This window comes from Boleophthalmus pectinirostris, unplaced genomic scaffold, assembly GCF_026225935.1.
Source record: "Boleophthalmus pectinirostris isolate CB_2022bp ecotype Guang Dong unplaced genomic scaffold, ASM2622593v1 HiC_scaffold_2, whole genome shotgun sequence".
Taxonomy (NCBI): Eukaryota; Metazoa; Chordata; class Actinopteri; order Gobiiformes; family Gobiidae; genus Boleophthalmus; species Boleophthalmus pectinirostris.
Window position 1 is genome coordinate 29,538,370 of NW_026571152.1, and position 25,197 is coordinate 29,563,566.

Sequence of the window (25,197 nt, forward strand, 5' to 3'; positions counted from 1 at the left end):
TTTAAACTAACCAAAAGAAAGCAATGTTGGATGGCAACTATTAATAAAAAAAAATACTAGTCACTAAAACATATTATAACACCAAAGATTTTCTGAATATAAATTTAATCAAGCTTCAGTCGAGTCTCAAGAGACTGGTGGAAAATACTGAACATCTCTCCTCACATGAGACATTTGGCCCCCTAGTGGTGTGTGTGGGGCTACAATCTGTTCATAAAATAACTAAGAGTTTACATTAAATAAAAAAAAAAGCCTATTAAGTATCATATGTTGTCTTCTGGGGTTTAAATCTGTCCACAGTGCGATGTGTTCCTCTGATCAGTGCAGTGTCCAGGTTAGAAATGTGCAGATTTTCATCTGACATATCCACAAGTTCAGTTAAACAGTGGTAGGTGATTACATCTTGCAGCTGTGTGCTCAGTTGCATGCAGTCAGTATCACAGATATGACTAAACTCGCCAGTGCCACCACCAGAGCCCCAAGTAAAAGCTTCCAGGAAAGTCCCTAAAAAGAAATGAAAAACTGCCATAACAAAGCGCTTCAGGGCAAAGCAGTTACACACAGTACATGTACTCACCGATGATTGTGTCTTCTTTGAGAACAAAAACGGAGTCTTTCCTTCTCCCAGGGTGTATGGAGCTTTGACTGGTTTGGGGTCTTGGCCTCCTGATTGTCGCTTCACAAGTTTAGAGAGTTCTGCGTGGATTGCCTTCATTGAAAAAGACAAGAGTTTAAAAATGAGGTACTGATCTAAAAAAGCCACAGAATTTACGGAGATGGATGAGTGGTGATATTCTCAGACAGGTCTAGTTAAAAAAAAGTAGGTTTGTTTTCAACATGTGTCCCCATCTAAATGCCCAGAACTGGTGGACGGTCCGTCACTTGGTTGTCTCGGTGGAGATGTAATTGTTTTGCCTAGAATATTCCACAGCATGGCATTAAATCTTTCTACTGCAATGAAAACAAGGAGGGGATGCCTTTAGGTCAAGTTAGAAAGAATGCTTTTCAGGGTATTTCTAACTGTAATTAAATAAATGTTAGATTCATGGGTTTAAAGCCTTACTGAGAAAAATACCAGGCAAAGCAACAACATCACCACGGAGACCTTGAAATTTTAAATGGTTATTTATTTTCATTATTGGCTTCGTTCTTCTTCATTCTTTTGCTGTTCTTGACTTACTGTTGCAACACTGAACACTGACCTTTCCCATTTGAAAGACGAAATAAAGGTTTTACTATCTTATCTTTGTGACTGGGCTACTGTATGTCCCAAAATCTGAAGACTAACGTTCACATTTACACATACTACAAAAAGGCCAGTGTGGTCTTTTTCCTTGTGATGGAAGATGGAACAATCACAGACGGAGCATTAGGAGAATGTTCACAGTGGCTGTAAATGTGCTTATCTCACCTTGGTAGATGGCTCTAGTTTCAGGGCCCTTTTCAGTAGCTCCATGGCCTCTTTATATTGGCCTTTATCTGAGAGGAGCTAAAAGACAGAACAGTTAGCATACTCTCTCACCGCTGCTTTGCACCTGAGTGTGTAGGACCACCTTTCCACTCCTGAACAGGGCTTTGACATTGTGGGGGTCCAGCTGCAGCGCCTCTCCACAGGTTTTCAGGGCCTCTTCATTCTGCTCCAGTTTGAGCTGTGCCATGGCCAGATTGTTGAGACATTTGAGCCGATAGTCCCTGATCTCGTCCTCCTCCGCCTCAGCTACAGCTGCATCTGTGCACATCAGTAGCAGAGGATTCAACATTAGCGCTGGGCGACAACAACGATAAATATATAGATTTTGATATGATATTTCACAGTTTGGTCACAGTAAATGGAGAGTGGGTCATAATATTAGAACAATACTGCCTCTGTAGCGCTGGTTTATGTTTGTTGTTTTCTTGCTGGTATGTGCTGTCCATTACATTACTTGTATTGTTGTTTCTTTCCATTGTCTGTATCCTTAACTTTACCATTGTTGCTACACTTAAGTTATACTACCGAGCTATAACAGTGACTCTTTGTCTACACTTGTTAATAGTTCATATAGTTTAATTCAAAATGTCTGAAAAACGCAAAAGAAGCTCATTGTGTTAGATTATGAAGAGTAGGGGTGGGATTAAATAAGTTTTCTTCTTCCCACTCCTTTTTGGGCAAAATAATAATAATAATAGTAAAGTTTTTTGTTGATATTTAATTTCTATTATGAGTTCACTTATGTTATATCTTCCATTGTATGTGAATGTAAATCTGTACTTGCCCAAAATAAATGCATAAATAAAATAAAAAAAATATTTTAACAATGCCTGAACAATGTGCTGAAATGTGCCTGCAAATATCTTGTTCGAGGACTGTATAAAGCTGTGGACTAAGGGAGTGTGACGTCATCCATAGCATTCGGCTGCAGTCAAATGAATCTCACAAGCCTAGCGGTTATAGGGGCGAATTTGAAGTCAATTCCATAAGAATGAAATGATTTATGGACAACATAGTGAAAAAACAAAACACCAGGATCAAATAGAGTGTGTTAATACAAACACATTAACACCAAATTCATTACAATGACAGCAGTGGTTACAGAAAAGAGGTGTGACGCTTTCTTAAAAAAGGAGCCAGAGTCAATGGAGCCGAAAGCACAGCCATATTTACTTCCTATTTGGAAAGTGGAGGCTAGCAGGTTAGCTATGTCCATTTATATATACAGCCTACGGTTGTGAATCGAGTATTGCACAAAACTGTAAAATTAATGGACTGTAAAATGAACCTCAAAAGTGCAAAAATATCACTTTATGCCCTAGTTTGGAAGATTACACTAGATGTTTTTGTTCGTTTTATATTTATAGAGGTACAGCAGGAAAACCCCTGTCTGTCCCTATGAGGAATTGTAAAGGAGTTTAGATGCCTGGGCTAGAAAGATCCTCCTCCTCCCAAACTGCGCCGTCCAATTCGTAAATTACATAGACTCTGTCATCAGGTTTCCATGTTTCACTCCTCTGAAAAAGTCATTGCTATGAATCAGTCATTTCATTTATCTGTTAGAGTCAGCTATAGTCAAATCAAATAGTGTGACCTACTGTTGTCACAATACTAAAATTCGATCTTTGTTTCAATACTAAGGAAAAGGGTGAATATTAATTATTTTTTAAATGGTAGAATGTAATTTCAGTGAACAGTAATAAAAGGTAAACGCTCATACTTTTATACAGCGCTTTTCTACCTTCAAGGCATTCAAAGCGCTTTACATCAAGGAACCATTCACCCGTTCACGCACACATTTATACACTAGTGTACGCAGACACTGGGGGCGAGCTGGGTTAAGTGGCTTGCAAGGACACAACGACAGCATTCATCTGCCAACTTGCCGGCCAGTGGATCTGACCGCTCAACCAACGATGTTTATGTCGAGAGCAGGATTCAAACTTCCAATCCTCTGATCAGTAGACAAACACTCTTACCAAATGAGCTGCTGTTGCCCCAGTGGAAGGGAAATTTTCTTCTATTTAGGAGTATTGATTTTCTGTACATCCCTAATGTGGCCTTCCAACGTTCAGGACTGTACATTTAGTAAAATAAAATGTGATGCAATTACATTATAACTAAGAAATAATTAGACCTAATGCAGCAAATTAATACAAGTCTAATGTATACATGAATTTCTGTCTGTCTGTAAGAACTCGCAGTAGCTGTTACCTGTACACTTTGTGGTGAGCACCTCTAGACCCATGCAGTAAGCTCTGGCTGCACGGTTGTACTCCTCTCTCTGGAAGTAGAAGTTTCCGCGCTCCCGTTTGTGGTTGCCGATTCGTATGAGCTCAGCTATCGGCAGCGTCTGGGGGTCTGCTTTCTGTCGGACATCGCAGAGCTGCAGCTGGTACAGGAGAGGGGCCCAGGCCGGGATGTCAGGCTGTCTGTGCAAAGCATCACATCAGGACCATTACACTGGCTCTGTTTCACTGGGAGGCTTTCAGGTTTATTGCTTGGTTTCAGATGACGTTACCACATTCAGTAGTTATGCTGAGTTAAATTTAGAAAATGGTTGGTTGATTACATAAATGAGCAGGCTTACCTTTGAAAATGTCGTATGAAAATATGACACCATCCTATTCTACAATCTGAAAACTATCGGTTCACTTTAAACACACTGACTTACACACAAAGGGCCCATATGATGCCATTTTCTGATCTATGTCATAATGTTTGCACATCACAAACATACCTGGAGTTTTATTTTGTTTCATTCACACATGTTTAATGCATTCATCCTGCATATGAGTTCTTCTCTCAAACTGAAAACATCCTATGGCAATACAGGAAGTGCTCCACTGTGATTTTAAATTCCATACACCTTCACCAGAATCATTTCGATGAATTCAACCCTGGTATTGCCAAACTCTACTAAACTAAAAGTAAAAGGTAGCTATTAATTTGAAAACTTCCACTTCATGAGACAGAGAATTTTGAGCTTTGGAGCTGTAAACAAACTAATGATAAGGAGTGTGAATGAAACAAAACACAACTCCAAGCATATTATAACATGGCTTAAATCTCACGAGTCATTTTTTCATAATATAGGACCTCTAGGTTTTACTACGACTTACTTCTGCATCTCTTCCTGAATAGACAGTATTAACTAAAGAATTGCTGCTTGTACAGCATATTTGTGTTTCATGGGAAAATGACTTTTTTGTTGGCAGCATTTTTCTTGGGAAAGGAAATATGATTCCTCTTTGTTAGGTAATTTAACTGTCAATCTTGTGCAATCTTGAACTGAAGAACCCCCAGACTAACTTCACTGTATGACACAGGAAAAGAGTGTGTCTATCTATCTGTTCTGTCTATCTACTTTCACCTACATACCCTCCCAAAGCTCCCACAGCTCCCATTACATCCTGGATATGTGGTAACACAGAACAGGAACACTTCTAATCAATGGAGCCTATGGCCAAAATAGTTGATTCATTCAAAAGCAAGGTATTCCTGTATACAATCCTATTTTTTTGTCTAAGAAATTAAGTTGAATTACAATGAATAATTTTTTTTTATTTTTTTTATGCTAGTTCAGTGTGTTTACCTTCCAAGAAGTCCATAGGCGTACTGTGAATCTGCCAGCAGTAATGCGATCTCACCCGTTTGCATTGAGAGGACACACTCCTCCAGAGCCTACATGTGTCAAGAAGACAACACTATTACATGTACTCATAGCACCAATAGTGTACACATACAGAATATAAAACCTGCAAGAGCATCAATGTGATATCTTAAAGTGTTGTCCCTGGCAAAACACAAAAAACAAAAAATGCAAAACACAGCGCCTATTACTTCTGATCTAGTGTTGTCACATGTGCATGTTTTATATATATATATTTTTTTATATTCTTTTAAGCATAAAGGCCTACAACATAAACAATGTTAGGGTCAAACATCTGCTCCCGTTGAAGACTCCCACACGTACTATCTGCCAATTTTAGTTGAATGGACTCAATATTTCCTTTCCTATATTATGTTTTTGAAACAGTATTTTTTACTTTCAGAGAGTGTGGAATGCTGGACAAACTGGGGGTCCTGTTTTTTGTTTTTCCACTTGGGGTCTGTGGTTCAATCAGAGGACAAGGACAAGTACAACTACAGCTGTGTCACTGTCATGTGACCTATGCTGCAGTATAATGTATGCTTCTGTAGTATTGGCTGGTATATATTTTCACTTGCAGTATAACATGCCATACCCTACACACAGTGCTTTGTGTGTACTTACGAGGGCACATACAAGATTTTTGTAGCCTAGTTTATTAAAATACATTTTAGTGAGTTAGTTTTGGCCTTTATGAATAAAAGTACATTTTGTTTGCTTAGTACAGAAAAGCAATGTATTTCTTTGCTTCGTAAAGTATTAGTATTAACAAAGCACACAGTTGAAAATGGGTCAAATGCAGAGGACAAATTTCCCTATGAGGACAATAAAGTGTACCTTAACCTTAACCTTTTGGATGTTCTCACCTGGTTCACGTCTCCCTCTCCGATCACAAACACCAGTTTAGTGTCTTTCTCCACCACAGTGCGGTCCTCCAGCACAGCCTGCATCCTGACGGTGACCTCTTCACCCCAGCTGGGACAGGGAGGGCATCCGGGCTCTAGAATCTTCTTCCTCAAGAGCCGGTCTTCTGTTAGGAAACACAGGATATATTTAAACGGAGACATTGTCTTGTATATGTCAATGAACATGTACAAGACAATGTCTCCGCTACGACCTTCACTTCGATGTTCTCACATTACAGATAAAGGTAAATGTGAGGATGAATTCTTTTATTTTATTTTAACAAAAATAATCTACAAAAATTACATTCAAATGTGAAACTCTTAAACTGACTAAGAATAAAATTCTATGAACAGCTCTGCTCTGTCGTAACCAAAGGTTTCAGTTTTCTTCTATAGGCCTCAGAAAGAAAAGACTCCTCACTGTGCCCATAGATGCTGTAGGTTAAAGGTCTGCAGGCTGCATCAATGAGGGCTACTATAGTCCTAATCATTTGACTTTCATCAAAAGACCCTCTGACTATGGGAAATAAACTTGAAATTACTTTCTTAAAAGCAATTCATTCATTTTCCCCCTGGCTCTGTACAGTGCTGTCACAATGATAGATTTTGAGAGAAAATGTATTGCAGTGCTTCTCCAGTTTCAGTGTTAGCAAGTATAAAGAGCCACATAGTAATGCTACAAAACTGATCATTGAATTTTACAGTTTATGTGGGGTTAAAATAATTTCATGAAATAAAGTTTACCTGTTATGTCGTGCCATTCCTCAGACATAAAGAGCTCCTCAAAGCGGCTGGTCGTCCACTCATCCACCACATGCAGTGGAAACAGAGTCTCTGTGGTGCTGTCTCTCTCGGACACAGACTCTTCTTCGGAAGGCTCCTGGAAGCGCACCATCTTGAAACTGTTGGTCTTCCTCATTCTCCGTTGTCCCCTCCATACTTCTGTGGTGCAGCTGTGCTCGGAGCAGTCCTCTCTCTGCTCCGGCTCGCTGCTTTGGCTCAGCTGCTTGTTTTCCTCAGAACATAAAGGCTCTGTGTCTCTGATGGAAAGATCACAAGTTTCTCCTGGCAACTCAACTGACTCAAACGTGAGGTCTGTCTCTGCGTCCATGTTAATCCAGGAAACATATGCACAGCAGATATACAACACTGAACTACTCCAGGCAAATGTAGGCATCCATGTTGCGTATGAGAATGCAGCTTTCAGTTGTTGTGATGAGACCTCCTTGCCCTTTGACCTCTTCACTGTCCCATATTTCACTCCTGAGATTGTAATGATCATCGGAAAGAAAGTGTGCAGCACACCGCAGCACTGGCAGCCAGTGGCCCTGTGCACTGCTAATCTCTGGGATTAGAAGAGAAAAGCCCAATCTGGCAGAATGCCTGTAAGCTTCTTATTGACTTCACTGTTGTCACCACACTGTCTCCATGAAACTGTCACACACTGCCACGCACCGGAACCACCGCTTCACTTTAAAGTCATGTGTGTTTGAGATTTAGCACTTTACTGGGTCGTCTCCTTATTCTTTTCACACGGAAAAACCCTGGATCAGAGAGGAACTGTCTAATTTTAGGTTTGAGAAAGTCAGATACACCTTGTTTAGTTATGAGCAAAAGTTTTTTAAGGTGTTTAAATCTTATTTATTTATTTATTTTTTGACAAGTCAGTAACACCTGGCTCATTATATATTTTCTTAGATATCTTTGTAAACATGGATTTGTTTTTGGAAATCTCAGTGCAAGTAATCTGTACTTTACTCTGGTAACAGCAGGGGTGGGTGTGGGGAATGGGGGTTGTTGCTTTCTTTGTTTTGTGTGTCATTGTTTTGTATTACATTGTGAAAAAATATTTAAACACAAAAAAGGTAACTGTAAACACAAGGTAACTGTATTTTAGCCCAGATCTCTCCAGAACATGACTCGGTCAGTTCTTGACACGTCTGGCACAGTGGGGAGGGAAGCGGTTTAAAGAGGTTCAAACATCTGCGAGAAAAACAACTTGGCAGGAGTTAAATGATTTTTAGGAAAATCACTCACTTCAAGGTCTGCAGCTAAATATTAAGGATGAGCAGCAAGAAATATTTTTTTGATTAATCAACTCAGCAAAGGTTTATTGTAACTACTGTATCTTTACATTTTTAATACATTTTAACCAAATACCAGTGTGCAGATCAGTGAAGTGAGCAGATCAGTGAAGTGTGCAGATCAGTGAGGTGTGCAGATCAGTGAGGTGTGCAGAGTTCACTCCAAATCAAGTCCTGAAAGGATCAAAATGAGCCAAATGAGACATTATAAAATATGCAGTAGCACTTAAAGATCTACACTTTATATCTCAATTATCTAACGCAATTCAGTTTTACAGTTTCACAATGCAGTTTACAATACCGTGCTATTCATTAGGCTATTATTTCAAGTCTAAAAGTGTAAGTACTTAGAGACTATACATGCACCACGGGTTATAACGAACCTGTGGAAGTTGCTCTCGTCCCGCCAAAGAAAAAAGATGATAATACTCTGTCAGCATCTGTGGAATCTATGAATAATACTGAAGTAATTTTCAAAGCTAACAAAAATGTGTTGTCACTGATTTTTGCAACGCAATGCTTTCCGCGCGCATGTAAACAAAGTGCATATCTCCACGCGCCGTGACCCCGCCTCTCGATCCCCCCGACGTGACGTCACGGGGTGAATGGCTGAATGTCGCCAATCGCTTTCATCATTTGGAGAAATGGCAGCGCTGAGGCAGGAGCATCGGTATGGGCTCTCCTGTGCACAGACCCACAAAGGCTGGACGAACCAGAGCCTGTACCACGTCAAACTCACTGACACGGCTCTGCGGACTCTGGAGGGCTACCAGCGCGTCAAGGTAAGGACATGGACACGTTTAGGGACATGCACAGCTTTGTTGGGACTAAAGCTGCGTGATCCGCGTTCACTTCATCTTCCCAGGAGCGCGTTGAAAACAACTATTTAAGTAAAGTTAGAAATGAGGGCTTTACATAAAAATATGATAAAAGTGATTGGAGTGAGACGAGAGATAAACGTCCCAGTGAACTTTCGTTGCCCCCTTATACAAGGAGAAAAAAAAAAAAAAAAAACAGAAGGTGAAGGAGAGACCAAGAGGAGACCCACATTAAAGAGTAGGTCTCCTGTAGGGGTCTCACATGAGAGAAAGCTTCACCCAGTCGTGTTTTCCAGAGGTTACAATAGAATCACCTGCTTCATCCTCATCTTCCTCATCTCTCACATCAGCCATGGCTTATATCTGCTAACACAAATACATCTCAGTAAACAAATGAATGCAGTTTATTAAATGAAGTATGACTCAGAGAACATATTGAGCATGTTTTTGTTTTATTTTCAACTCCCAGAATGAGCAGCCTTGTCTCTTTGCAGGTGTCCCTCTCCCAGCGGCCGACCATCTGCTTCAAGGGAAACCAGGGGGTAAAAAGTTTTTAAGATACTTCAGAAAGTAATTCGATATTTTGTCTGTGATCAAATGGCAACCTTCAAAGTATGAATTATACAGATGTGTGGGGCATATGTCTAATTTAGAGCTGAATAAACACACACACACACACAACAGTTCATTAAAGGACCATTTTATTTATTTATTTATTTATTTTTAAGTTAATAGCTTGATATGAGGCTGATCAATAGACAAAGAAGTTCATTGTAGGAATAGTCCAGACTTAAATTGCAAAAAGAAGTCATTTCTGAGTGAGTGACCTCTTGCTTAAATTTACATTACATTACATAAGTGTGGCTTCCGCAGTGTTTTTGTAAAGTTAGTGATGCACATAAAACACTTCCTGTAACTTGCTTTGCTTGTCAAGATGTTTGTGCTGCTAGATTAAGATAGCCATTAGCCCGTGGCAGTGGCTGCAGTGGGTGAAACGCTTCAGTTTGAAAACAGAGCAGAATAATGTCTGAGCCTTAACTATTTCCTTTACCCTATGAATGTTACTGTATTATACAATAGTATTAATGTAAGTCAGAATATCAGTATCAAGATGCAACACATGATCTCCTCTTCATCATGTCCCCTTTCTTTTTATTTTTACGTAGTTTTCAAATATTTCACATTGACAAAACAGTGATAAAATATTGTAGTTATGCTGGCCAGTATAGAAATATAGTCTAGTCTGTATTTGTCAACAAAATTAACCCTGGTATGGATTTACTCTAAGCTCTCAAACTGTAGCCTTTCAATTAAGCCTAGTGGTATTTTGTAATTGTTGTCATCCAGACACGACCACTCCATCATCAGTCATAGGCCTTTAACAGAGGAAATAGATCCATCAAAGTGACATCGTATGCAAATGATTATAGCAAACAAGCTTGAATCACGCAGCATTAATAAGTGGATTTTAGATTGCTCAATTTGAATTTCTGTCGTTGTTTACATCAGCGCTATATTTTCTTGTATTGGTTTAGATCTGTGAGCTACAAAGCCTTACAAATCCTTGAATGAAAAGGGTACTCCAGCCCTGTCTGTCCTAGGAGGGGGTTGGGGGTGTCTTCTTGCATTGCTTGGCATAACAGGCAGTCGCCCATCCCCTGTTGCCCCCTCCACATCCCCCTCGGCTTCCATGCCTTTTACCAACCCCCCTCTGTGAATGGAGCAAAAACAATCTACATAGACCCACAGATCCTGGGAGGCTCCACTATTTGAAAACATGTTATTATTGTGTTAAGGTAATGATATAGGAGTAATGTAATAAATTGGTACTCAAATTCATATTTCTTTAACAAATTTCACAGTATCTTTGTGAATATTTGAATAATTTATTTAACCATAAAATGCATTGTTATGGCAGTGGTGTAATATGCATAATGAGTTTAGAGTAACCAACACATTTTTGATTAAAATTGCTTTTAACGGGAAGGAATCCTGGTGTAATATTTAAAAATAGAATGCATTTATATATGTTTATGTTTATATATGTTTTAGTTTCAACCAATTTCTCTTTTTGTTGTTTAGTTTGTACTAGTGCTGGGCATAAAAATTTGTTACATTGATTAATCAAATCTGAAGTTCAAATCGATTCGTTTAGAAGAGAATCACTTTTCATTTTCCGCACTTCCCGGTTGCATTACATTTTCAATTACTTTGAAAATGCAGGAAAATCAGCTCCCTGCAGTCACAGAGACCAAAGTTTAGAACAAGGCCGCGCAACACTAACTACTTTGAAATCAGTGACGTCAAATGAAATGTTTAATGCAGTAGTTTGTTTTATCTCGTTCATAAAAAAATTCCCCAATGGCCAGTGGGTTAAATATGATCATTGAACACAATCTTTTCAGCTTTGACCATTTCCTGTAGTCTGAAGAATATTTTTAGTGAAGAGGGAGAAAAATGTTAAAAAGTTTTTGCATCTCTCACCTTAAAAAACAATGTCAAGGCTTTTTTATTTTGCAATACAAGCCAAACTTGCTAAACAAACTTGTAAAATGTGTATTAAATGCTTTGAAAGGTGACAGTGTAGTTTGCTATAGCTGTCTCTGTCTTTTTATCTAATGTAATTCTGGTAAATTTTAGTGTGACATACTTTTAACATAACATAACACAACATAGACATGAAGGAAGCCGCCCTGAAACAGTCTGACCCCAGTGACACTAATTAGAATTTAAATGTTAAGTGTCGGGTGCAGAGTGGAGTTGACAGCCAGATCGGATTCACTACTTGTGCTTTCGCAATCATACGAGCTACTGTGATACTGTGATAGTTATGGCTCACCAGGAGGAAAGCTGCACAATTAAGTAAGGTTTAATCAAACTGAGATCCAATCTCTCAAATTGTCAATGATCAGCTTGGGGCTTTTTAATCACGAGACGGTCAGGAAAAGCATGTTTGGAGCAGAGCTCACATGTTTGGGGGCATGAATTTACAATTTTCTGGGTTAAATGTCACTGAGCAAAAGTGAGTCTTCATGATTTTTTTGGATTTAGAGACATATTTATTTGTTTTTAATCTGAAAAACAAAAATCCAGTTGAAAATTGTTGGTCGCTTGATGAGCACGAGGAATAAAAATGTTGATTATGTTTTGCCACATCGCCCAGCCTATTATTATTGGCCTATTACATTTAAATCAGACTTGCATGATTCTTCTTATTATCTATTTAGAATTGCAATTATTTGTAAAACTGATTTTTCCGGACGTCCCGCAAAGCTCATTATTTCTCCAATGATTATAAATGATTTTTGTCGTTATCCTTTTCTGACATCTGTCAAGCACAAGGCCTTACCGCAAAACTGCTGATTCTTTTTAATTAGTGTAAGCCTCAGTCTACAGTCTATGTCTCACCCAGTTCATGTGAATCTTGACAGCTTTACCGTTCTGACCTAATTTTGATTTTTTTTTTTTTTTTTGAAGTGGCCATGGCCTTGTGGGGTGGCTTCATGTTTTGTTTTGACTGTGCATATATGGGGAGCGAGGAGACAATGGGGGCAGGGTGAGTGGCATGCGTTGGGTTTTGAAAGAGGAGGAGGGGTGTCAGCATTGCAAAAAAAAAAAAAAAAGTGCTTGTGGTTTTGCTGCATGACTGGGCATTTGTGACAGAGCAGCTATAGTGCTCCAGCCACATCTGCCAGGGCACGGCTCTCCCAGCCCACCACCTCATAATCAATCACGTTATAGCGACAAGTGAAGCGGCAGACTCAAGTCCCTCCAACCCACTTTACGTCTCCATTATCCCCTGATGGCACGCTGGAAACCTTATTACAGACATTGTACTGATAAATTAAACTGTATAATAGAAACAAATTCAAGAGTACTATAAAGGCATTAAAGGGCCAATGCTACATCTTTATCTCATCTATGTTGTTTATAATGTTGTTTCCTCATCAAAAACAGACCCAGTGTTGTTCCTCCAAACAGAAAACACTCTGCTCCACTTTGAGATGTCATGTGGTAATACAGGAAGCGTTCCACTGTGTTTTTAATAATAATTAATCATTGCATTTATATAGTGTCTTTCAAGATACCCAAAGCGCTTTACAGTTAATTATTCATTCACTCAACAACAATACAAATACTACTACTACTACTACTACTACTACTCCTCTTCATCATCATCATCACAATAATCATAATCATAATAATATATTTTTTGTATTTTTTAAATGTTTTTTATTGACTTGCTTGTTTATTTGAACATTTTATGATTATATATTATTATATTTTAATGCTTTATTTTAGGGTGCACTTATTAACATCTTACTACCCACTAATTACCATAGTTGTAAATTGGTTAATTTGTAATTAATTAGTATTTATTCAGCCTTTATTAATGTCTAATTCCCCATAAGCTTATTCTGCTATTAGTTAGACATTTACAAACACTTTACTATTAATACGCTCCTTATTACTGCTTATTAATATGACACTAGGCCATTTTTGTCCATGAATTATGTTTCTAATAAGCTTTTGGTGCAAACAAGTAAGAACTACATTTCTTGTGCTACTAGTCCTTAACAACACCCTTATTACCAAAAGCTTATTAGAGCTTATTAAGCAGTAATAAGGAGTGTATTAATAGGAAAGTGTTTGTAAATATCTAACTAATAGTAGAATAAGGTTATAGGGAATTAGACATTAATAAGGGCTGAATAAATACTAATTAATGACAAATAAACCATTTACAACTATGCTAATTAGCAGTTAGTTAGTTGTTAATAAGTCCACACTAAAATAAAGTGTTACCCTTTATTTTATTTAATGTGTTAATTTATATTGGGTAAATGGTAGCTGTTAACTTGAAAATTACTGCTTCATGACATTACAAGGTGCAACAGAGCATTTTGAGGTTGGAGATGTAGACCGACTAATAAAGCAGGATATGATATAAACAAATAATCGAAAAGACTTAACATCCTTCCAGGTGCAGCTGAGGCTAGATTGAAACTCATGTTGAAAAAATTGATTTACATGTGATCATTGCATTTGCGTCAAAGCTATTTTTGAATTTCACAGCTGGTTCCTTCACTGCCTCACGTCTTCTTGTTTTTGTATTGGCAGTACTTAAAGATCCCAGCTCCTACTCCTGAGTATCCAGATGGATTTAGAGTCTTCTCCTTTTACTTATCCAATGAAAGCAAAGACAAACCTCAGTCCAGCTTTGTCTGCGTCCAACAGTATGTTTCTGGGTAAGACATTTATTTATTCTTTTTTTTCGGGGTCAAAATCACAGCACAGTTGATACTTTGCAGCAAAATTATGCTGGGGGTGTATTTCTGAGCATTTTTATTGTTCAAGAGTTACCAAGGTGACACAATGCACATATTAGCACTGCCAAAAAGTTTTAGATTGTCTGAAAACTCAAGAAAAAATACTTAGATGCATTAAAACAGCACATTTTCAGGAGCCTGTAATCAATACAAAATGATAGCGAGCTTGTGACTGTAATTTTATGTGTGAAAGACTTACTTAACAGCTCACCTGTTGTAGTTCCAGCTAAATCATCTTTTTTCTGGTCAGATTGTGTTAAAATAAAGCTCAGATTAGAGTCTCACTTGAATAGCAGAGCTTCAAACAGAGCATGCCTGCAGTTAGCTTCACTTCCAGAGGGAATGTTGATGATATTAGCTGCAACGGATCAATAATAATCATAGAGTGAGGCGACTGGAGGGCAGCTTATTCCATTTATTTAACTCCACATTTCCCCGTCTCTTCTGTCTTCTCCAGGGAGGGCAAGGATCTCCTGGAGGGCAGGGGCAGTATCCAGGACAAGATCACGGTTTGTGCCACGGATGACTCGTATCAGACGACCCGCGAGCGCATGTCCCAGGTGGAGAAGGACACCTGGAGCCGCTCCGCTATCGAAATCAAACCTGCCCCCGGTCAGTTCACACCAACACTTCTTATCATTTCATCTTCCAAGATATCATTTTATTTTAGTACAAATATTTCAAAACATCTTGAAGGCCCTATAATATGCAACATTTAAGCCATGTTACAATGTTGTTACTGCTTCAAAACATGCCTGGAGTTGTGCTATGTTTTATTCACAAATGTTTGAGTAATGCTGCATTATTAGACTGTCTGCATCTCTAAAGCTCAAAATGCTCCACCTTATGACGTCATGAAGTGGTAGTTTTCATGTTAACAGCTCCTTTTACCTTTAGTTCAGTAAAAATTGGCAATTCCAGGCCTGAAATCATCTGAATGATTCTAGTGAAGTTGTATACAGTGGAGCTCTTCCTGTATTACCATGTGACATCACAAGGTGGAACTGAGTCTTCATTTGAAAGAGGAACACAGTCTAAATTTGCAGGATTTGTTTGCTAAACATTTGTGAACAAAACAAAACACAACTCTAGTGATGAGAAAACATTATAACAAATCAGAAAATAGTGTAATATGGGCCCTTTAAGTATTTGGTCAAGACTAATCAGTAGGGATGTAACAATATCCAAATCTCTAGGTACGATATTTATTGCGATATTTGTGGAGGCCAATAAAACTGTTAATATACTACTTTTTTCCTCCTAAAATGCCTTGACAAAACTTAATCCAAAGAACTAAGACTTAGTAAGGGCTTAGAACTGTTATTTCTTCTTGTAGTCTGCACTGAAATGGAACAAAGGATCATGGTCTATGTAGCTCCCTCTTTTTTTTTTTAGCTATTGCTGCACCATAACTCTTAATTTAAGCAAAGAGACTCACGATATCACGATATTTCGGTTATTGTTACATCCCTACTAATCAGCGGTAACTCATGACCATGTAATTTTGTACACCAATGTATATTTTGTCTGTTAAAAAATACGAAAGAAAAACATACATATCATTAATGTTGTATTTTTGTAGCATGATTTGTGTTTGATCAAGTGAGCAAAAACTAGATGTTGGACTTTAAAACTTTTGCTACATTGTCATCTAAAAATAAAGAAGGTTGTTGCATTACATAAGTATATATTTTTGCTTCTATTCCCCAAAAGATTTGTCATCAGAAATCTTAACTATATCCCCCTTGAAATTGTTCAGAAAGTTCAGTATGAAGTGTTAAGAAAAAGTAGGTTCAGATCACTTATTTATGTGTCAGTTAGCCTGTAATGTCTGTTTTACTCTTAGGTAAGTTTGTGAAGGTCCAGAGGAAGCAGCCTTTGGTTCCAGGCTCAGAAAGCTTCAACAAACTTTCTCCAAATTACAAGAGGAACCTGGCCCCCAGCCCTGCAGCACAGCGCCCTCTGCTGGAGCGTGTCATTCATCTGCTGGCCCTGAAGCCCTACCGGAAACCTGAGCTACTGCGGAGCCTGGAGCGAGAAGGAGTCAGTCCCAAAGAGAAGGCTGATCTGAGCGCAGTGCTGGAAGAGGTGAGTGAAGCAATGCCAGAAATATGATTTACAAATATTCAGTATTTCAAAAGCATCAGATTTTGACAAAAGGAAAAGTAAGAACCAATGCAATTTTCTGGTCTGTGTTATAATGCTGTCTTGATTTATTCACACATGCTTAACACACAAACCATGCATATTTAAGGTGAGTTAAAACACTCTGTTCCACCTTGTGATGTCATGTGGTAATGCAGGAACTGCTCCACTGTGTTTTTAAACCCTATATACCTAGAATCTTAAAATTGGGCAACAACAGTATGTGCACTTGACTGTAATGGCTTATATAGACTGGCCTTGCTGTAAGTTTTACTTTATTTTATTGTGAATGTTTTAAAAAGTACATGAAATGCAATGTTATGAGAGTTATGTATATTTCATTATGTAAAAAAACAAACAAACAAACAAAAAAAAACACTAGAATCATTTGGATAACTGAAGCCCTGTTTTTACCAGTTTCAACTAAACTAAAAGTAAAAGGTAACTTCACGACATAAGGTGAAACAGAGCATTTTGAGGTTTGGAGATGTAGACAGACTAATAATGCAGGATTACTCAAACATGTGTGAGTAAAACACAACACAACTTTGAGTATGTTTTTAACAACATTCTAACTTGCGTATCTTAAAGCTCAAAAGCCAGTTTTGCATAATCTTAAAAGTTCCCATTTAAAAATTAAAAGCTAAATTAAAAGCATTTACAACCATTCTGAGAAGCAAAGAAGGAGTTAAATGTAAGTAGCCTAGACTGAGAAGTTGGCTCATGTAAATAAATCAAGTCTAAACACAGGAGAGGGGAAAAGTAGTAAGCACAGACTCCTTTTGTCTTCTTTTACACAGCAGTACTTGGGTTCTTTTTAAAGACAATACAGTAGGAGATCTTGGCTGATAGCTGCAAGCTGTCTTCAGAACTGTCCAACTATCCTGCTCTAAAATGTAGTAGTAGAGGTTTCTTAGTAAACCTAAAGAAAAATGAAGAAAACAAAAAAAAAAAAAAAACATTGCATGCAAGTGTGGTAAATTATTTGAGAGATGCTTCGTGTATTTCAAACTTTCTAACATTGTCCAAAAGTTTATGGTGCAATCTTTTAAGACTTAACCCAGCTGAGTTGAGAAAGTAAAAAGGATTGATACAGTGCATGGAAAATAAAAGATTTGTCATATTTTAGGTCTGCACGCTGAATCCAAAAGACCACAGCTACTCTCTGAAGGAGGAGCTGTACAGACAAGTCCAGAAAAACTGGCCGGGGTACACGGAGGAAGAGAGACAGCTGATCCACAGGCTGCTCATCAGGTGGGAACCAGTATAATGTAACAATAAAACACTGTAGCCTCTCTCAGGATTTGTTAAAAAAAATGCTGATATTCTGTGTCTAACAACTTGCAAACAATGTGCAATACATATAAGACGAATACAAAGCCAATCTTTACCCTACAAAAAAAGGCAATAAGAGCAATCACATTATCAACTTATAACGAACCAACCAATGCATTATTTATAAACCTTCAAACGCTGAAATTTTACGATTTAGTCGACCTTTACACTCTTAAAATCATGTTCAAAGTAAACAACAATCTCCTGTCGAAATCGTTACAGAACATGTTCAAAATCCGAAAGAGCCGATATGAGCTCAGAGGCACGACCATGTTTATTAAAAAGAAAATCAGAACAAACATTATGAAATTTTGTATATCTGTTAAAGGGGTGGAGCTCTGGAACAACTGTACAGAAAACCTAAAATTGTGCACCACTTTCTTTCACTTCATAAAGAAGTTTAAATGTTTAACTCTGGACAGATACATGAAATATGAGACTTAGTTTGTGCTGTAATACTTTGTTGTTCTGTTACTGATTAGCTTGTTTCTTCCTGCTGTATTTATGAAGATGAACTGGTGTCAAGATGAAGCTCTGACAAAGGAATAAAGGGTAGGCATAATAAGCTTAAGCTTCAGCCTGCACCTTTTCGGTCTGTATATGTTAAATATGACTGTTTATGAATTAATGTCAAAATATACCTGTGACCGAAATAAATAAATAAATGAAATGAGTTATGGTGCAGCAATAGCTAAAAAAAAGACAGAGGGAACTACATAGACCGTGATCCTTTGCTCCATTTCAGTGCAGACTAAGAAATAAGCGGTTCTAAGCACTTTTAAGTCTTAGTTCTTTGGGTTAAGTCTTGCTAAGGCATTTTAGGAGAAAAAACAGTCAACAGTTTTGTTAGCCTCCACAAAATATCGCAATAAATATCGTACCGTGAGATGTATATCGTGAAAATATCGTACAGAAAGACTTGGATATTGTTACATCCCTAATCGTGAGCCTCCCCACCGTATCCTGAGCTTTTCCACGATATCGCAATAAATATCGTACCGTGAGGTTCATACTGTGACGATATTGTATTGTGAGACTTAGATATCGTTACACCCCTATTTGCAGCTGATGTCACCATATTCTCTGGGGGTGTGGAGCTAACTGAACGCACTACTTTGTCTGAAACTCTCTTATTCAAGTTAGAATTAAAGGTGCATTGTGTAACTTTTCTGGTGGAGGGTCCATCAAATGCTTTTCTTCGTGGAGATGTTACTGCTTCATCTGGAATGGAATCTGGAATTCACAGTATGACATTAAAAGTTTCTATCTTCATGGCGACCGAACTAGACCAAGTTACAGTTCAGATCTGAGGAGAGGCCATGCTTTTTCGAGCAATAAAACCACTGTAATTGAATAAGTGTAAGGTAGAGCTGTTTAATGTCATACGGTGGAACATTCCAAGCAGAGCAGTGACATATGCATAGAAACAAGCAGGTGATGGACCCCCAAACAAAAAGTTGCACAGTGCACCTTTATTTTAACACAATCTGACCAGAAAGAGGCTGCTTGGAACTAGAACAGGTGAGGTGATTTGTGCGCTTAAATAAGTCTCTCACGTGGAAAATTACAGTCACAATTTATCTAGCAGTTTTTCAGTTAGTCACTCTCACCTCTTTGTTGAAAATCAAACACCCAGACAAGACCATGAACACTTGTATTGATCACAGACTCCTGAGAATGTGCTGTTTCATTGCTTTTTTTCTTCTTCATTTTTCTTTAGACTATATTCACACATTTGGCAGTGTCTGTGTCATCATGGAAACTGTTGAACATTCTGCCAATAGAAATACCTGTAGAACACCCCCACCGTAATGCCACCGCAAAGTATTATAGATGTAACAATAACTGAAATATCGTGATATCGTATCGTCAAAAGTCTCACAATAATATCGTGGGCTGTCACAATATATCGAATTAAAAGTTTCTTTGCTTAAATGTATTGTTTGATAGTAGCAACAGGTTATAAACATAGAGAACTACATATCCCATGATTCATTTCAGTGCAGACACTATGAAGAAATTAGGATTATGACAGTAATGATTCTCACCAAATCTTGAAGAAATATCTCACTGTGAGATGCATATTGTGAAAATATTGTCCAGAGAGATTTGGATATTGTTACACCCCTACAAAGTATTAATAGTTTTATTTAATCTAGATCATTGTTTCCCAAAGACTGGGTCACGATCCTCAGGTGGGTCGCAAGAGATTTTTTATTTTTTTTGGGTCACCTGATATGTGCCTGATATGTGTGTTGTGCTTTCTTCCTGTGCCCCGGAAAACATGTTAAGACATGTTTTGTATTATTTCTAATTTTTTTGTAATTATTTTATTGACCATTTTGTTCCAATATTGCTGGTTCAATTGAATATTGAAAAGAAAAAGAAACAGGGTTCATTTAATGTCCAAATAGGCGACTTATGGACACTTTTATTACTAGTTCAATTACTGTTTTTCACTGTTTAAAACTTGAGTAATATTAATTGTTCAGAGAGACATGATGACTCAGTCAACAATAAAATATCCTCATTAATGTTCAATAATGGTCAAATCCACTTTTAGTTTGTGATTTACGAATAACGTCTATTGACTTGGGTCGTGAAGGTTTGTGACTTTTAAAATATGAGTCCCCAGAAAAAAAGTTTGGGAAACACTGATGTAGATGAACTAATTGTCATTCATTGCTTTACAGGAAACTTCCGCCTCTTCACATCGGGCAGCTCAGGAGTCCCCAGTCGAACCACTCTTCCTTCAGAGCTCCTGGAGACTCACCCTCTCAGCTCAGTCCAGTTAAAACTGTGGTATGATTTACATTTTTTTCTTCGATTTGATAGATTTAGAATTGTTGATGCAGTTAGTCGAATTGTGTATTTTTAGGACCAAACTATATTATACCTTTGTTTTTTCTACTCCATAAATTGTTTTAAGCATTTTATCCCATTGTATTAAAAATCCATATTTATTTATTCAAAGCTTCATGTATGAAAATCAAGTTATTTAAAGATCTGGACTCTTGTGAACTTTAAACCATGTTATAATATTGTTACCTCAAAAACATACCCGGAGTGGTGTTTTGTTTCATTCACATGTTTTAGTAATCCTGGATTATTAGTCTGTCACATCTCCAAAGATCAAAATGTTATGTAGCAGTAGTTTTCAAGTTAACAGCTACCTTATATCTTTTGATCAGCAGAGATTGGATCGCTAAAATTATCCAAATGATTCTAGTGTAGGTGTATGGGGTTTAAAAACACAGTGGAGCACTTCCTGTATTACCACATGACATCACAAGGTGTGAACAGAGCAGAGTTTGTGTGTTATACATGTGTGAATAAAACAAAACATGACTCCAGGTATATTTTTGAAGAAACCACATTATAACATAGATCAGAAAATGGCGTAAGATGGGTCATTTAATCAATTTCCGCTGGGTAATATAACTGGATATCTTTTTACACCATTTTGTTTATAGTGTATCATTTTATTCACTGTAAAAATACGTAGCAGCACATGAATGCCACATCCTAAACAAACTTTTTTTTCTGTTTGTCATTTAGAAACGTCCATTGAACCCTGCCTTTCTGAACTGCAAAACTCCAAAGAAACAGAGAGTGGATCAGAGCCAGGACACCACCACACCCCCTCGTAACACGGAGAACTCACACATCAGAGTGGAGTTTACATCCATGCCCCTGTACTCCCCTCACAAACACGAAGGCTCCACCACTGTGAGCGCTTCACCACAGACTGAGAGGACAGCACCTGCCTCGCCTTCGCCCAGAGCCGCCCTCACACACAGCCCCTGCAGTCCCCCCGAGTTTACAAACAACCAGCACAAAAAGAAACACAAAAAACACAAAGGGAAGGAGAGGCCTCGACTGAAACCAGACTGGATCGAGAGCAGCCCACATCAGAAGACACAGGAAAACTCTAAAGGTAGAAGATATCTTTAGTTTGAGGTTGTATTCAGGAATATATAGACTATATTCCTTGCATGCTTTGATTGTTGTATATTTTGGTTCCCACCAAAAATGACAGAACAGTGACTGAATAATGAGCTCTGGGTATGAAAAGTGTTATGCAATATGTTCAAAAGTTACCTGACCAGCCCGAACCACACACTTTGACAAAACTTTACAAAGACGAGCGGATCTGGAGCTGTATTCTGTCTCCCTGATTTCACAGGGAAACAAACATGGCAATTTACATGACAAAGGAGAAAACACAACATAAAGGACTGAGAAACTGTAGATTTTTACAGAATCAACAATCGAAGCTCCAAAATTATTACTTATCTCAGACAAAAGAAGTTACCGTAATTTCCGAACTATTGAGCGCACCTGAACGTGAGCCTCATGAAGTAAATTTTTTAAGAAAAAAAAAATCATATATAGGCCGCACCTGTCTATAAGCCGCAGGTGTCCACAGTGTACCTTGAGATATTCGCACAGAAAGATGGTACACAGAAAGAGTTTACATATTTTTAAATTAAATACCGGTACATGCTTTTTCCGAACAAAGCCTGTAACGCGGCAGTAAAACAACAGTATTACGACAAGATTATTAGACTACGTCACTTCAAGCTTTACTGCTCATTTCAAGAGCCGCTGTCCTGTCTGTATCATGTCTGTGCCTTGTTGGATTTCAGCAGATTTCAGGCTCTCCCGGGGGGCGGGGCTAGTTGTATCGATCAGGTATGAGTGAATGTCCAGCTACTGAAGTTTGAGACATTTCTTCTCATCATTTACGCACTCACCTGCATTTAACACGTATGGGCCAATAAGACGTATCCCCCTCACATGTTCATTTAGCATCATAACTTATTTTATCACACATAAACTCTTTTAGTGCACTAACAACAGCACTCGCTAACATTGCAACTTAAACAAATAAACAAATAAGCTGCAGGGTTCAAAGTGTGAGGAAAAAAGTAGAGGATTATAGTCCAGAAATTACGGTATATATTTTGTCCTGAATGTTAGGAGAATTTTGCCTTTCGCATTTGAGAGACACGTGCTACAGTTTAACGGCTGCGGTTAGATCGTCTCAAGTTTGGATGACATTTTTTCATGCTCTATGATCCAATTCCAGACCCTTCTGGATTCTTATAAGAATGTAGAAAGGACTGGCTGGTCAGGCAAGTTCAAAGGTGCACTCTGTAACTTTTCTTTTTGTGTTAGTGGAGATTGTTTTGCCAAGAATTTTCCACAGTGTGGTATTTTTGCATCTCATATTTAATCAAGCATAGGTCTTTTTATTGCTCGCATATACCATTGAAATTTTACTGTGAGTGGGCTTGCCTCTCCACAGATCTGGGATGTGTTTGGGCTGAGGATTTACTGTAACATTTGCTGTTCACAGAAGGAGAGCAGGAGAGCACACAAGACTGTCGACTCACTGAGGAGCTGCCTGACTATTTAATGTAAGTCATAAAATGCACTGGTCTTATTGCACTTCCAAAACACAAAATACATGTTGCCCTTATGTGTCTTTCTGTTGTCTGTAAGCGCCCACGACTACATAGTTGTACTGATCTGTGGCGCCATCTTCAGGACATTGAGTGTAAAGACAGACAATGGATTTTGTTTGTCCTTTCAGAAAATACAAACCTGTGACTTCGATAGAGCAGAGACAGCAGTACCAGGAGGAGTTCAGTGCAGAGTACAGCGAGTACAGGGCTCTTCACGACCACATCAGGACAGTCACCGACATGTTCATGCAGCTGGCCTCCGAGATCAACTCCCTCTCCCCAGGAACTCGGGAATACAAGGTACTACACAGCTGGCAGCTCTAAAGCAGGACTGTAAAATAATAAATAATGATGTTATATTTTGCATTTTTAATTGTTGTTTCCTGTATTAAAGGTCCTATATTACACAAAATTGATTCTTCTGAGCTTTAAATCATGTCAGTGTTGCTACTCCATCAAAAACAGATCTGGAATTGTGCTTTGTTTCATTCACACGTTTGAATAATCCTTTATTATTAGTCTGTCTACATCTCCAAAGCTCAAAATGTTCTGTTCCACCTTGCGATGTCAAAAAGCAATAGTTTGCAAGCTAACAACTACCTTTTACCATTCTGTAGAAATGTATAATTTCATGGCTGAGATCATCCAAATGATTCTAGTTAAGGTGTATGAAATTTAAAAACACAGTGGAGCACTTCTTGTATTACCACATGACATCACACGGTGGAACAGTGTTTTCAGTTTGAGAGAAGAACATCTACTAAATATGCAGGGTTTGTGTGTTAAACATCTGTGAATAAAACACAACCCCAGGATTGTTTTGATGAAGAAACAACATTATAACAGAGATCGGAAAATAGTGTAATATGGGCCCTTATGTTCTATAATGTTTGAATTATAAGTAATCAATCTTTCTTTTCTCTACAGCTTATGGAAGACAGGATCCTGCAAAAGTACAAGAGGTATAAGAAGGTAAGTGTATTCAGTGTCCTACATCTACAGATAAAAAGACATTTATTCCATAAATATGTAACAACTAATTACACCGGAGCAAATACAGACTATATATACATACAATTTATCCATACCATGATAAGTCTCTGATCAATTAATTGTTGAATCAAGAATGCCATTTCACAAGTAAAGAAGCAGGAGGCAATACTGGAATAAAGATATTAAAGATATAGTTTGGGAAAGAAAAAAAAAAAGATTTTAAACAAATTTTTGTGCTTAGTTCTGTATGAATCATTCGAGTGACTTTTTAACTTTATAATAATACATCAGTAAGATGCTTCACAATAGTGTAACAAAACACAAGGACAGGACAGACAAAGCAAGTGGTACAGAAGCAGTCATTTGTGGGGGTTATTAGCTATGAGGAAAATGTGAGTTTGAGCTGTTTTTTTTGTGAGTGTTTAGTGAGTCTAACTTTCTGATGTGAAGAAGGAGAGAGTTCCAGAGGGAGGGGGCAGCTATGACAAAGGTTCGGTGAACTTTACTCAAAATGTAATTTTTTTTGCTTTCAGAGATTCCCTGGTTATCGGGATGAGAAGAGGCGCTGCCAGTACCTCCACCACAAACTGTCCCATATCAAAGGCCTGATCACAGACTATGACCGAGCCCACAGTCTAACATAGTCCTCTCTTTATATCAGAAACGTCCCCCTCTGATTTCTGAGCTGTTTCTACTGCCCCACAAGTTGATTGCACAATCATTTAGCTTTGATAAATCCAGTGATATAATGCTCATACATATCAAAACAAAATATCTACACAAATTATCAACTGTGAGTGCCTTTTCAAAAGCAAAGTTACCAGAAACTTCACAAATGTCTTTGTATTCTGAAGGAATTTGAAAAATATTTTTGAATGTTTTTTAATTCCAACTTTTCTACTGGTGTACTAAGGCCAAAACAATAAATCAGCCTTGAACAAAATATGTTCAAATACTTAATCCATGTTTTTGATTTGTCATAATTTTGAGATA

The 25,197-nt window shown here is 37.9% G+C and overlaps 2 protein-coding genes across 3 annotated transcripts; one reads left to right on the forward strand and one right to left on the reverse strand.

Annotated features, from left to right (window-relative positions):
• Window positions 1–202: 202 nt before the first annotated feature.
• On the reverse strand, window positions 203–8,629 carry fkbp16 (FKBP prolyl isomerase 16). The gene is made up of 9 exons (XM_055155454.1): window positions 8,496–8,629; window positions 6,773–8,286; window positions 5,990–6,153; window positions 5,067–5,155; window positions 3,686–3,903; window positions 1,554–1,729; window positions 1,412–1,489; window positions 578–709; window positions 203–504 (listed from the first exon to the last, which is right to left on the reverse strand). The coding sequence occupies exons 2-9, from the start codon at window positions 7,308–7,310 to the stop codon at window positions 418–420; spliced, it is 1,482 nt and encodes a 493-aa protein (XP_055011429.1). The 5' UTR covers window positions 7,311–8,286; window positions 8,496–8,629; the 3' UTR covers window positions 203–417.
• Window positions 8,630–8,736: 107 nt separating this feature from the next.
• Window positions 8,737–25,164, forward strand: LOC110169694 (RNA polymerase II elongation factor ELL). Of its 2 annotated transcripts, none has more exons than XM_020935273.2 (12): window positions 8,737–8,894; window positions 9,425–9,472; window positions 14,052–14,179; window positions 14,718–14,872; window positions 16,107–16,348; window positions 17,535–17,659; window positions 20,434–20,542; window positions 21,299–21,677; window positions 23,103–23,163; window positions 23,340–23,511; window positions 24,139–24,183; window positions 24,738–25,164. In XM_020935273.2, the coding sequence occupies exons 1-12, from the start codon at window positions 8,757–8,759 to the stop codon at window positions 24,846–24,848; spliced, it is 1,713 nt and encodes a 570-aa protein (XP_020790932.2). In that variant the 5' UTR covers window positions 8,737–8,756; the 3' UTR covers window positions 24,849–25,164. The 2 variants fall into 2 exon arrangements, with proteins under 2 accessions (XP_020790932.2, XP_055011427.1); XM_055155452.1 differs by having other exon boundaries at window positions 23,106–23,163.
• Window positions 25,165–25,197: the final 33 nt, after the last annotated feature.

Excerpts from the sequence above, each read along its gene's own strand:
- fkbp16 (XM_055155454.1), bottom strand. The coding sequence starts at position 7,310 with ATGATCATTACAATCTCAGGAGTGAAATATGGGACAGTGAAGAGGTCA. Across the intron at positions 3,904-5,066 it reads GCCTATGGACTTCTTGGAAG|ACAGCCTGACATCCCGGCCT; the intron begins GTAAACACACTG and ends TGCTTTGCACAG. Across the intron at positions 1,490-1,553 it reads CCCTGTTCAGGAGTGGAAAG|CTCCTCTCAGATAAAGGCCA; the intron begins GTGGTCCTACAC and ends TCTGTCTTTTAG.
- LOC110169694 (XM_020935273.2), top strand. The coding sequence starts at position 8,757 with ATGGCAGCGCTGAGGCAGGAGCATCGGTATGGGCTCTCCTGTGCACAG. Across the intron at positions 14,180-14,717 it reads GTCCAACAGTATGTTTCTGG|GGAGGGCAAGGATCTCCTGG; the intron begins GTAAGACATTTA and ends TGTCTTCTCCAG. Across the intron at positions 14,873-16,106 it reads CGAAATCAAACCTGCCCCCG|GTAAGTTTGTGAAGGTCCAG; the intron begins GTCAGTTCACAC and ends TTTTACTCTTAG.